Source organism: Neomonachus schauinslandi, chromosome 1 (assembly GCF_002201575.2).
Source record: "Neomonachus schauinslandi chromosome 1, ASM220157v2, whole genome shotgun sequence".
Classification (NCBI taxonomy): Eukaryota; Metazoa; Chordata; class Mammalia; order Carnivora; family Phocidae; genus Neomonachus; species Neomonachus schauinslandi.
The window spans coordinates 121381444-121394021 of record NC_058403.1 but is presented as its reverse complement, the minus strand read 5'-3'; the positions used below and the strand labels follow the sequence as shown (position 1 = coordinate 121394021).

The window sequence follows — 12578 nt, the reverse complement described above, 5'->3', positions numbered from 1 at the left end:
GGTCTATGTGCCCCACACCCACTGGAAACCAGCCCAGACTCTTCCACGGTCCCAGGAGGGCCACCTGGACTCACCTCCTACTGCCGCACCTGCATGCCGGCGCTGGATGTGGCCCCGGAGAAAGGTGGCATTCATGAATGTCTTATCACACAGGTGGCACTGCACAGAAAGGAAACAGTGGTAAGTGCAGGATTACATCACCTGGCTCAACCTGGGGTTCTCCCAATATCAAAATTCCCATTTCCGTGGGCTCCCGGGGCTGCTTCAGAAATGAAGAATTTGATCTGAACACTGCCAGCGCCCTGGGGAGCTGTGAGCACTACCTAGGTATTTGAGGATACTAAGGAATTTTTGTTGGTTTTTCAAGGCGTGATGATGGTAGCGTTTATATTTAAAAGTGAGAGTCCTTGCCTTTTAGAGATACATACTGAAATAGTTATAGATAACACCATGTGTCTAACACATTCAAAGTGATGCAGGCGTGGGGGCAAGCAGGTAGGGGAACATGTCCAAAACCATCAACCATGAGTTGATAACGATTGGGCTGAGTAGTGTACAAATGAAGATTCATTACACTACTCTCTCTTTTGTACATGTTTAAAAATTGTCATGATACAAAGTAAAAAAAAAAAAAAAAAGCCAATGTCCAGGGCTCGCCCCAGGGTTGAGAACCACCAGAGCAGAGGAGAACAAATAATAGTATCTCTAATTCTGCTTCACTCTCCTCAAGCATTCAGACACCGCCAACCTATCATATCTTTTCACTGTAAAACCTCAAAACTTTTCCAAGACAACTTTGCTGGCTGTTAATCCTACTCAATCAGACTAAGAGGGCAGATTATTTGCTATCTTTACACAAATGTGACAAAAATTGTCAGTTGTCCCCCCAAAACACATTTTCCCTCTTTCCTCAGTAACCAAAACCCTGTTTTTTAGCTGGCCATGAGGTTAATGAGAATAAACACTTTATGTTCCAGCCTCGCTTGCCAGGTGTGGCCATGTGACTAAATTCTGGCCAATGACATGTAAGCAGAAGTGACTTATGCAACTTCCAGAAGGTGTCATTAAAGAGTCATGATGAGAGTATAGTAGCCACTCCTTCCTCTGACAACAGAACCCCGGTTTTCTTCTGGGGAATCACTCTGTCCCTTACTTTCCATCCATGGGCTTTGGTCCATCCCCAGCTCCACGGTGGGACATGTGGCCTAGACCAGTCACAACCCTGAATTCCTGGGGACCTGTGAATGGCTCCCAGATGGGTAGGAGACCCAAACACAGCCAAATACAGGACACGGTGAAAAACCGGCCGGGTTTCTGGGACCAAAGTAGGCCTTCTATCATGCCAGCCTTGAACCTGGGAAAGTCAGATACTGGCATTGGTAGCCCAACTTGCTACCACACAGACAGAATCTTTCTGAGAATGGAACCCACACTTGAAGAAGAGTTATCAATAGCTACAGAGACAAACTAAATTCTGGTGCCCATCATCTGATTCCAAGGACAAGCCACACCTGAGTCCCACCAGAGCTCTGGATTTTTCAGTTAAAGTAGCCAATAAATCCCTTATGGGCCTAAGCCAAGTTAAACTGCTGCTCTGGCTTTTATAACTGAAAGGGTTCTGACCCTTTTTATCGTAATTAACATTGTATCGATTACCATTAGATCCATTTACATTGTATCATATGATTCCTTCTGTCCCACCTACCACCAAACTATGACTTTCTTAAACACCTGAGCCAGCATGACTTGTGCCTGCCTCCTCAGAGCCTGGCCCACGACAATTCATGAGAGTGCAGTGGTCCCCAGGCCACACTAGCCATGCAGATGCGAATGTCCAAACGCCACTCTACGTAATGAACTGTCACTTGGTTGAATGATGGAATCACTTTTCGGGAATGGGCCTGGCAATACCAGTCTCTTGCTACAGACTGATTCTACACACACACACAAACACACACCTCTTACACACGCCTTTTTACATCACACTGCTACATGCACACACAAACCCTTCAAACATACACTCATGCCCTCCATAAATACACACACCCTTACACACATATATGTCCTTCATTCACACACACACACACCGTAAATATATCTTTAGGTGCACACTTCACACACAAGCACACATTACACACCACACACTCTACATACATACATACACATACCACACATGGATGTATGTTCCAAACATTAACATGGTAGACACACATATCCACACTGTCCTTAAACATGCACATCCTCCACACATTCACACCTGAACACCCTAGACATGCACCCTCTCCATAAACACACACACACATAGGAACACACATATGCACACATATCCTTCAGATACACACTTGCCACACACACACACACACACACACACACACACTGGAGAACTTGTTGAGACAGCTCTAACATCTGCCCCTCACCCCAGTAAGCATGGCCCACAGCAACCCCGCGGCCCATCCCGGTGGTGGTGCCGCCCAGGCGGCCGGTGACTGGGCCCACAGCCCTCCCCCTCCCCCACCCTGCAGAGATTCCTCACCGCGTGGTAGCTGTGGGCCCCTGTCTGCAGGAGCAGCTGCTGCAGGGTGCCGATCATCTTGCGACGCCGGCGGCTCTCCTCTCTCACGCCCTTGAGCTCATCAGCCTGGCGACCCAGCTCTTGCTGGCCACGCTGCTGCTGGCCCAGGCTGGCCTGCAGCCGGGCCTCCAGCTGGGCGACGCTGGCGCTCAAGCAATCCTGGCAGTGCAGCAGGTACTCGATGATGAGCTGGGCCAAGCGCAGCACCTTGAGCAGCACCGGGTCCACGGGCTGCCCACAGCGGCTGCACGCCTCCCGGTCCAAATTGCAGAAGGTGACCCCAGTGATGTTCTCCTGCAGGGCGGCCACGTCCAGCTCCCGCGCCACGCGGTCCACGTCCAGGGCGCTAATGCGCCTCCAGTCCACGCTCTCAGAGCGAGGCTGGAACTTGAAGGTAGGGAGCGGGTAGGCCCCAAAGAGGGAGCCACTGAGGCCTTCAGCAGGGGTAGCCGGGGACTGCATGGGCTGAGGAAGCCCTGGACCGACCATGGAGGGAGGGTGCCACCAAGGCCACGGCAGCAGGCACAGGAGCTGAGAGAGGGCCTGGAAAATAAGGAGAGGGTCCAAGTTGGGCAAGACACATCTGGCTGCACGTACAGTACACCTGGCCAGCGGGAGCCTCAGTGGGGTGAGGGGAGCGGGGTGTGCAGCAGCCGTAGGACCCACGGGGTGCACTGACGCGGTGAGAGCTGCAGAAGGCCAGGTGTGGGCTCTACAGTCGCACGGGTGTGGATTCAAATCGCAGCCTCGGGCAAGTTCCTTCACATCCTTCAGCCTTCTGCGCATACTGGGAGATCACAGAGCCTACTTTTCAGGCTTGTGCTTAGGAATGAGGCAAGTGAAGCACCCAGCCTAGTATCTGGCACATAGGAGGTCCTCCTGCTAGGAATGAGGCAAGTGAATCTCCCCTCCTCTGTGCCCCGCGCCCAAGTCCACAGCGAGAGTCCCTGCCAGAGGTCTTTGTCAGAGGGAGGGGTCAAATGTCTAAGTGGGTCCTTCTGCAACCCTATACTGACCTCAGGATAACGTCCAATAACTCGCCATGGGAGGCAGAGCCTCCTAACAACCACCACACCCCATCCTCTCCTCCTGTCATTACAAGATTATAGTGGACCAGGAGTGGGCTACTTTCCCCAGGTGCCCCAGCTGTAAAGTGTGATCACAGGACTATGCTTCCTCTGGTGGGATGTAAGATGATGGCCCCCGCTGCCAGGGGCTGCTTAATAGAGCGGCCATGTCTCTGCACACAGGCTCTGCTCAGTCCGTGATGGTCTTTTTTTCAAACCTATTGGTTTAGAAAAGAGGTCCAATTTGTTCTCAAAAGACTCAGATTCTCCTCTCCACTCTCTTGGCAGACACAGAAATTGTTCTCTCTCTTTAAAGAGTAATTTGACAATAGCAATAGGATTTTAAAATGAACACGCCACTACTAAGAATTATAATTTACCCTACAGATAAACTTACACAAGTGTGCAAAGGTGCTGTGCAAAAACTGTCATGTAGTGCTGTTTGTAACAGCAAAGTACAAGAGAAAATACAAGAAAGGGCAGTACAAAGTACAACAGGGGATACAAATAGTATCTCTATACAATGAAATACTATGCAGCTATTGATAAGAATAAGGCAACTATTCATGCACTGATATAGAGTAATGAGTGTGTGTCTATGTATACATATACATAGATACAAATATATACACACATATATATACACATATACACAGGTATTTCCGCATCTGTTTAAATGATAATATAATCACATATAATCATAATTTGCAAAAATAAAGATACGTATATCTCACATATGTATCCATCTATGTCTATCTACATATATCACATAGACATAGGTCTATAGATATATCTCACATTGGAATGGTTGCCTATGAGGAAGGAGGGGAAATGGGGTGTGAAACAGGGATAAATAAATGAACAGATGGTGCATGGGTAGGAGATGGGTAGATAGACAAGCCTTACACAGATCGATGATGATAATGACACATGCATATAATATATATACATATATACACACATGAATGATTCATATTTGTTGCTCATGTGTAATAATAGTGAAATAAAATACACTGATTTACGATTCCTATATATGATTCATTGTCTATCATTTTGCAGGCATAGACTATGGTATTTCTAGAAAAATAAACAAGCTGTTAGTGATGGTTGCCTCTGGGAGTGGGAATGGAAGTCGGAAGACTTTGATTTTCCACTTTCCCCCTTCCTATACTATCCAAAGTCCTTCACATCATCATCTATTACTTTTATAATTTTTATAGAAAAAATACAATTTCTGTCCTTGGGGAACTTCAAATCTGAACGGGGCAACAAGAAGGACAGGTGACCCTACTTAATCAAATTCTTTCCAGATCATGTGATTCAAACTTTTCAGTACAAGAGAAAGTCAGAGGGGAGAGAGGTCACTGACCTCACGAAGGGGATAAGCCTCGTAGGTTTGCAAAGAGGGGCAGGGCCTCCAGGGAAGGTCCCTGACCTCCCGGAGCCCTCACCTGAGAAAGACCGCGATCGGCCTGCCCTACCAGCCCGCAGGGTGCCTGAGGGTTGGAGGAGGCGCAAGGCCAAGCACTCAGTAGTAACATCGGCCGCAGTGCCGTGGGCGCCAGCCTCCGTGCCAGACACAGACCGACTCCACGTGCAAACCTGCAAGCAGTTACCACTATGCCCGTTTTACAAACAAGAAAATGGATGTCTGGAGGAGTTAAGAGTCTTGTCCCCAATTGGGAGGCCAGAGTTGAAGCACAGTTGGAGGTGCACCTGGCTCCAAAACTCGTGGACTCTGAACACTGATTCTCGAAGCTATTTGTCCTAAAACTTGGCTTTGATCAGGTCATGACCCCTTATCCCTCAAACTCACTCATTCATTCACCCACTCCCCCCCCCCCCCCCCCATTTACAGCATGCCTACTCGCGCCAGCCCCTGTGCCGGGCACTGGGGCTACCGTGGTATATGACCCCCACCCCCGCCCTGCACCCAGGAGCTCAGCGTGGCCCCTTGTTGCCGCAGCACCATGTCCAAACCCCTTGGCCTGGTCTTGAAGGCTGCGCGCAGGCTGCCGCTGACCCACCTGTTCCATTGCAGCTCCCATGCTTCCCTTTCTCAGATACTCTTCCCCCAGACAGACACCAAAACCAAAACCAGCCAGCCACCTGCACCCCCATCATGGCCGAGACAAGATCAGCCCATCCCTACTTCGCGTGTCACGTTATTTAAACAGACCAAAAAAAAGGAGATGGGAGACATGATACTTACCATGCTCAGCTCCAAGCTGCAACTGTGTCTCTGGGGCCTCAGAGACAATTGCCACAACAAGCTATGCCTTGGAGCAACAGCAGGTTACCAGGCATGCTGTGGGCAAGGGTAACAGGACACCTGCTTCCTGTCCTCCCCACAGACCGGGAGCTCACCTAGAACTCACTGTTTAACTATTTAAGCTTTGGCCTCAGCTGTGTGCCCACAGTCCTCTCTCTAATAGTAAGGCTAAGAATGCTCCATCGGCTACTCTCTCAGCTTCTCCCACCTTTTTGAAAGTTCCTTCCAGCCTCTTCTGAACAGTTACTATCCTTTTACCCTTCCTTTAACATGGGGGGGGTGGGGGAAGGAGGGGGAAGATGGGGCGTGGGCAGTGCCCCCGCGATATTCTGCTGTTCATTCATGACCCATCTCTCCCTGCACACTCTCCCTGAAGACGAGCTCACACACATACCCACAGCTTCAGCGACCAAAGGCCTGATTTAGGCTGAGCCTCAGCCACTCCCAAATCTCTTTCTTGCTGGCCCATCTCTCTCTTGGGACCTTTAGATCCAGCCTTCCAATACTGAGTATACCAGAAATTGCAAATCCAAATTCCCCCAGGGCCAGGAAGGTAGTATTAAATGCAGGAAATGTGGCAGGTATAAGAAAAACCACAGTACAAGCTTGATGATAAAGGGCAATTAATCCCCTACCTTAGTGCCCAAGATACAATTAGGCAGCAGTTCTCAAAGTGTGGTCCCTGACCAGCAACATCAGAGCATCAGCATCAGCAGGAACTTGTCAAAAATGCAAGTCTCCAGATTTATTGATTCAGAACCACTGCGGTAGGGAATGTTGGGGATTGTGGCAAAAGGGGGAGTGCATGCCCCGTTTAGAAGGGGCAGCCACCTTGAGGCACCTGGGGGGCACAGTTGGTTGAGTGACTGACTCTTGGTTTTGGCTCAGGCCATGATCTCACGGCTCCTGGAATGGAGCCCTGGGTCAGCTCCGCGCTCAGCAGGAGCCTGCTTGAGATTCTCTCCCTCTGCCCCTCTCCCCAACTTGTGTGCAGGCACTTGCTCTCCCCCCTCTCTCTAAAATAAATAAATAAATCTTAAAAAACAAAAACAAAACAGAGGAAGGGGCAGCCACCTCTGGGCTTCAGCCATATGGGAATGGATTTTCTGTGTTCCTCACTGGCTAATTCCAAATTCACTAAAAAGATATTCAAACACCTTTATGAACTGTTTTCAAGCTACCTTTCTAGCTGCATCTCCCACTTACAATATTACTTGCTGTCCACACGTTCTTATCTCTGGGCTATTTATTTATGTGCACTGTTTTTAAGTGTTTCATAAAGAATAACTCATGTAATCCTCAGAACAATCCCTCAAGGAGGTACTAATATTATCCAAACCACAAAGAAGTAAAGAAGCTTGCCCCAGATGCAGGAGGCAAAATCCAAAACCACGCAGCCTGCTTATGGAGTCTGAGCTCTTAGCCACTAGGCCCTGCTGCCTATCGGTATAGATGGATCTCCACCACCTCCCCCTGCTCCTATTGCAGGTGAATGAGTGCCTGCTTCAAGGCCTTGCTCACACTTGACAGCCACCATAAATCGCTCCCAGGCCCACAGTCAAAATGCCCCACCTCTCCCCTGGGCTCAGGGCAGCACTGAGTGTACGCTCCTCTGAGCGCCTCGCCACACTCCGGTCTGTATCAGTGTGCTTATGCAACGTTCATTTATTCATCCCACCAACAAATGACTCCTGAGCCCCTACCAAGTGCCACGCACCACGCCCGGCACTCAGAATTGATGGTGACCCAGGCAACAGTCCCTGCCATCATTAATAAAACTAGTTACCAGCTCTGCACACGCAATTACAAGGCTTTCCATGCACTATCCCACTTAGTTCTCATTACAACCCAGCGTACAGAGGAAGAAACTTAGAGGTGACCCAAGAGGGCAGATGACTTCCCACAATCATACAACTAGTAGTAAATGATGGTGTCTGGCTCCAGACTTCTCCAGAAAGACAGAAAAATAGACAGAAATGACCATGCAGAGTGGTACGTGCCAGGGTGGGAGCTGGGACAGGGTGCAGCGGGTGTACCAAGGAGAGACCACACCAGGACATTCCTGTCTCCGTTCTCCTCCACGTCCCCCAGCTATAAGTTCCGCAAGTGCTGAGACCATGGCTTATTCATTATCTGTTGTATTCTAGCCCCTAGCATATTACTTGCAGCCCAGATTGCTATTGACCTGAGCAGAATTATCAAAATCTTAGACTATCTGCCTCAAAAGTCTATATTCTTGGGGATCTGGAGAAATGAGCCTATGAACCAGCAAGAATTAGAATAAAGAGTAAGAACAGAGTTGGGAGTCCTTAATTTGGACCCACTGGAGAGAAATGCCATTCAGACTTACTAAAATGCTGGATTTGTTACCATGTGTGTCCACAGCCTGATCCCACCGCTGCTAATGAAAGCCTAGAGTGCAGGAGCCCTTGCGGACGGGCTCAGGCTCATCAGCGAGAAGCCCCAGAGCCCACACTGACCATCAAGATATGGCTGCAGCCCTGAAACCCTCACATTTACACTCTGAGCACACTCTGTAAACACTGAGGATGGTGGCCCCATTCCCAGTTATACAGAATTCTGAATTAGGGATCTGAGTTCATGCGGTCTTCCTGAACCCCAGAAGCGTCACTCCTGTCTTCCACTAGAACCCCCAGGTTATCAGAAGTCTTAGGGCTCTGGAATCCAAAGGTGAGCAGAACTGGGGGAATTTGAAGATTATGATAGCAGCCATCACTGATTAAGTTTTTGTGTGCCAGCCTTTAAAAGTACTATTTCTAGCCATCGTACAACGTTGTATGTAGTTGATTTGCCTCATCTGATAAACGTAGAAACTGAGGCTCAGAGAACCTAAGGGACTGGGCCCTGGTCACTCAGCTCCTAGGTAATGAAGCCAAGATTCAAGTCAGGTTCTGCCTGACTCCAGAGCTTTTGAATTTTGCCCATCTACCTCCCAACGATGATGATGATGACAGAGAAATTACTTCCCACCATGGAAATGACAGTACCTGAGATTTCTTGACCAAACTGCAAGAACTAAAACTTTACAGCAAATCACAACAGGATCAGTGCCGGGGACCTGAAATTCCCTCTATCTCCGCAGAGCTTAGCTGAACAGGACGCAACTCCGCAGCTGGAGTCCAGGTTAGGATGGCAGGAGACAAAGCCCAGGGAGAGTGCGGCAGGTTACCTGGAAACCACACACCCCAAAGGGCAGTCACACTGTGCTTCTCCAGGCATCAGCAGACTGCCTTCCCCACATCTGGGAATAGAAACACAAGGCAGCATTAGGAAATCCAAAGCTGTGTTAACCATCTCTGCATGTTTTGATGGGGTCCCAGGAAGCTTCCCAATCTTAGACCAATGTCATGAATTAGTAGGACCCAAAAGAATGATATTTATGCTAGCATTCTAAATTTGCTTCATTGTTGAAGAGATGGTTTCTACCTGGGGCAATCCCACAGCCAAGAAAGAAAGAGAATAAAGAATTAGAATAAAGAGTAAGAACAGAGTTGGGAGTCCTTAATTTGGACCCACTGGAGAGAAATGCCATTCAGACTTACTAAAATGCTGGATTTGTTACCATGTGTGTCCACAGCCTGATCTACCACCCTTGCTTTGCACACCCCCAGTGATGGGGTGTTCACCACCTCACAAGGCAGCCATCCCACAGCGAAACAGCTCCCGGAGAATTTATGGTTCTTCTGAAACCTGCCCACCTATAATCCGTCGAAGATAACTTGCACAAGGATCAACTAAACAACTGATATTTTTAAATTCTGATTTTTTAATATCAATGGACAGCTAGACTATACCACCATGGCTGCCACCTTACTGTCTCTTTTGCTTCCTCAAGAATGCAACCAAGAGGAGCAGTTAGGGGAGCCAAGCTACCGAGACAGCTGCCGGGCAATCATGGACAAGCCTGCCCTGGCTCCCCGAGCTACCCTCAGCAGTACCTGCCCTGGGGAGCCCAGGCTTGTCATTAGCGCTAATTGTTGTGGCTTCCAAGGAAACCTTCACACAATTTGCAAACAGGCTATGCACACACTGTAGGCAAGGGAGCCCTACACATCCCAAAAGAGAGGAGAGTGACTCCGGCGCTCTCCTGAAACACCATCATTACAGATCTTCGATTTATTCTCTGATTCTGTTGTTTTCTAAAGAAAGGTGTACCCTTTCCACTCCTTCTTGCCCTTCATGGAGTTTGCACCCATTGCTGGAACCATCAAGTGGCACACAGCTCCCCCTCCAGCTGGCTTCCATTCCCAGTAACTTTAAGGAGGGTTTTTTGTTGTTGTTGTTGGTTTTTTTTGAGTATAGTTAACACACAGTGTTATGTTAGTTTCAGATGTACAACTTAGTGATTTGACAAGTTTATACTTCATGCTATGTTCACCACAAGTGTAGCCACCATCTGTCCCCTTACATCACTGCTACAATATCACTAACTGTATTCCTTATGCTCCGCTTTTTATTCCGGTGACCTACTCCCTCCAGAACTGGAGGCCTGGACCTCCTTCTAAGAAGGTATTTTTAAAAGACAGCACCAACAGGTTGGTCAAAAACCTCTCTTAAGTTTTTGCCACAAAAGAATTTTCTTTAAACTAAAAATCGGGGCTAGGGCTTTGATTGGCATTGCTTAGGAATATTTCAGAGGGGAAGACTACAAATTGACGTGACCTGTCTTCCCAGGTGCAGAACTGTCAAAAATCAGCACTGCTTTTCACATCTGAAAGACATGAGTTTAGAATATACTGCTGTTTTCTTTCCCCTGGAAGAGTCATTGCTTTTTGGCAGACTTTCTCTATCTTCAGCCACCAGACCCCCCCCCCCAAAATCCTCCCTAGAGGTGCATGGCCTAGCAACAGCTGCCATTGCAGGTAGTTAACCCCCAACCCCACCAGGACTGGCCCTCTCTGAAAAGGGCCCACAAGGAGGTTCAGAACAGCCCACCAAGTCACCCCCTTCCCTGCTCCTGTCAGTGTACATTGAGCCACAAGCCTTTTGACCGAACTCCAGCTTTGTGGCAGAACCCAGTTAAATTCCACAAAGGAATTCAGGTTTCTGTTCCCAACCTGAAGCATATAACTTCATGGGACCATTTTATTAAGTTGGATGATATCCAAAACTATTTGCACATGAGGAAGATGTCTCTAGACCCTTAGTGCTGACAGAGACTGAAAAAAAGACTGCTTATCAACTACTTGACTGGAGGACCGGCCTCTAAGAGGGGTTGTTCTCACTGGCCAGTCCTCAGCTCTGGGAGGCCAGGAGAAGGTGATGAGGGACCTCCCTGACAGAGGCAGTAGCCCACCCACCCTGTCTGCAGATGAAAGTGTGAGAGGCCACAGTCAGAGCACCTCACACTCTCCAGGCCTCTCTTCAAAGTTCTTTTAAAAATCAAATTTTCAGAGACAATGGGGAGGTGGGGCAGGAAGGCCCTGGGCCCTAAGGAGTGCTGGGTGAAGTGTAGCCCTGCCCAAGCCCTCCAGACCCCCTTCTAGATCCTTGTTCCGTACAAAGCAAGTCTCCCCTGGACTTTTATCTGCAGCCACCTCGAAAGAAAAATACCATTGCTGCCTCCTGCTAAACTCCAGCCCCAGAGTGCAAGAGGGACAAACCAGAGATGCCAATGTGTTTGTTTTTAAATCATCTCGTTACCAGAAGATCCCCTTTACCTGCAGAACTCAAAACATCAAGCCCTCCAAAACCATATTTACTTTTTTCAAAAAGTAAGCATCCAAGTCTGTCCACCCAGGGAAGCCCAGTCCTGGCGGGTGCAGTCACTCCTGGTTCCTTCGGGGGACGGGGGGGGGGGTTACCTCGGTCCAGAGCAGGCCGAGGGAGCTGGAGATGAGGGGCAGAACCCGGCGGTCTAGCGGCGGTTTAGAGGCCGCCCCGGAGTGCAGCTCCCGCAGCTCCCGAGCTGCACCCCTACAGGGCGTCCGAGCCGCTAATGTTTAACCTCCCGCGTCCCGCCGCACCCACGGCTCGGACTACAAGGGCGCTCCCCACCCGCGGCCCTCCCCGGGCCGAATTCCTGCCATAGTTTTCCCACGCGGCCCCGCTCACCTGGGGGCCGCCGGAGCCCGCGGGGCCGGCAGAGGTCCGGGGGCTTGGGCTCCAGCGTGGCCCCGGCCCCGCCTCCCGGCTCGCTACACCGCCCCGACCGCCGGGAGGCCGTTCCCGGAACGCCCGGCGCCACGCGGGCCGCGGATGCACCCCCAGGAGCGGGGAGCCCGGACGCCCTCCCCGGCGGGGACAGAGCCGGCGCGCCCACCCCGGTGCGGCCGAACGGCGCGCCCGCGGGCAACCGAGCCTTCCGCGCCAGCAGCTGGAGGCCCGGGGTCTCGCGCCGCGGGCTCCCGGGACGGCCGCTCCACCTCGCCCAGACAGGGGTGGAGACTCTCCCCAGCGCCCCCGGGAAGAGCTATTTTTAAGTCTGTTACGGAGGCGGGAGGGAGGGGAAGGCCACGTTTAATCCGTCGGGAAAATCCGGGATCCAAGAGAGTGGCTCCCAGGCCTTGCCGAGAGGTCAGCCGCATGGAGCCCGGGGAGCTGGACGCGCTCCCATCTACACACACGCGCGCGCGCGCGCACACACACACACACACACACACACACACACACACACACACACACGCTAACAACAAAGGCTGGCCTC

At 50.2% G+C, this 12578-nt stretch overlaps 1 protein-coding gene across 1 annotated transcript in view; it reads right to left on the bottom strand.

Annotated features, from left to right (window-relative positions):
- Positions 1–12091, bottom strand: part of DZIP1L (DAZ interacting zinc finger protein 1 like) — a 39764-nt gene extending 27673 nt beyond the window's left edge. Inside the window, exons 1-3 of the mRNA XM_021678756.1 lie at positions 11987–12091; positions 2534–3115; positions 75–159 (exon numbers count right to left, since the gene is read on the bottom strand). Coding sequence (XP_021534431.1) covers positions 75–159; positions 2534–3061 — 613 coding nt within the window. The 5' untranslated portion in view covers positions 3062–3115; positions 11987–12091. The remainder of the gene's footprint in view (positions 1–74; positions 160–2533; positions 3116–11986) is intronic.
- Positions 12092–12578: the final 487 nt, after the last annotated feature.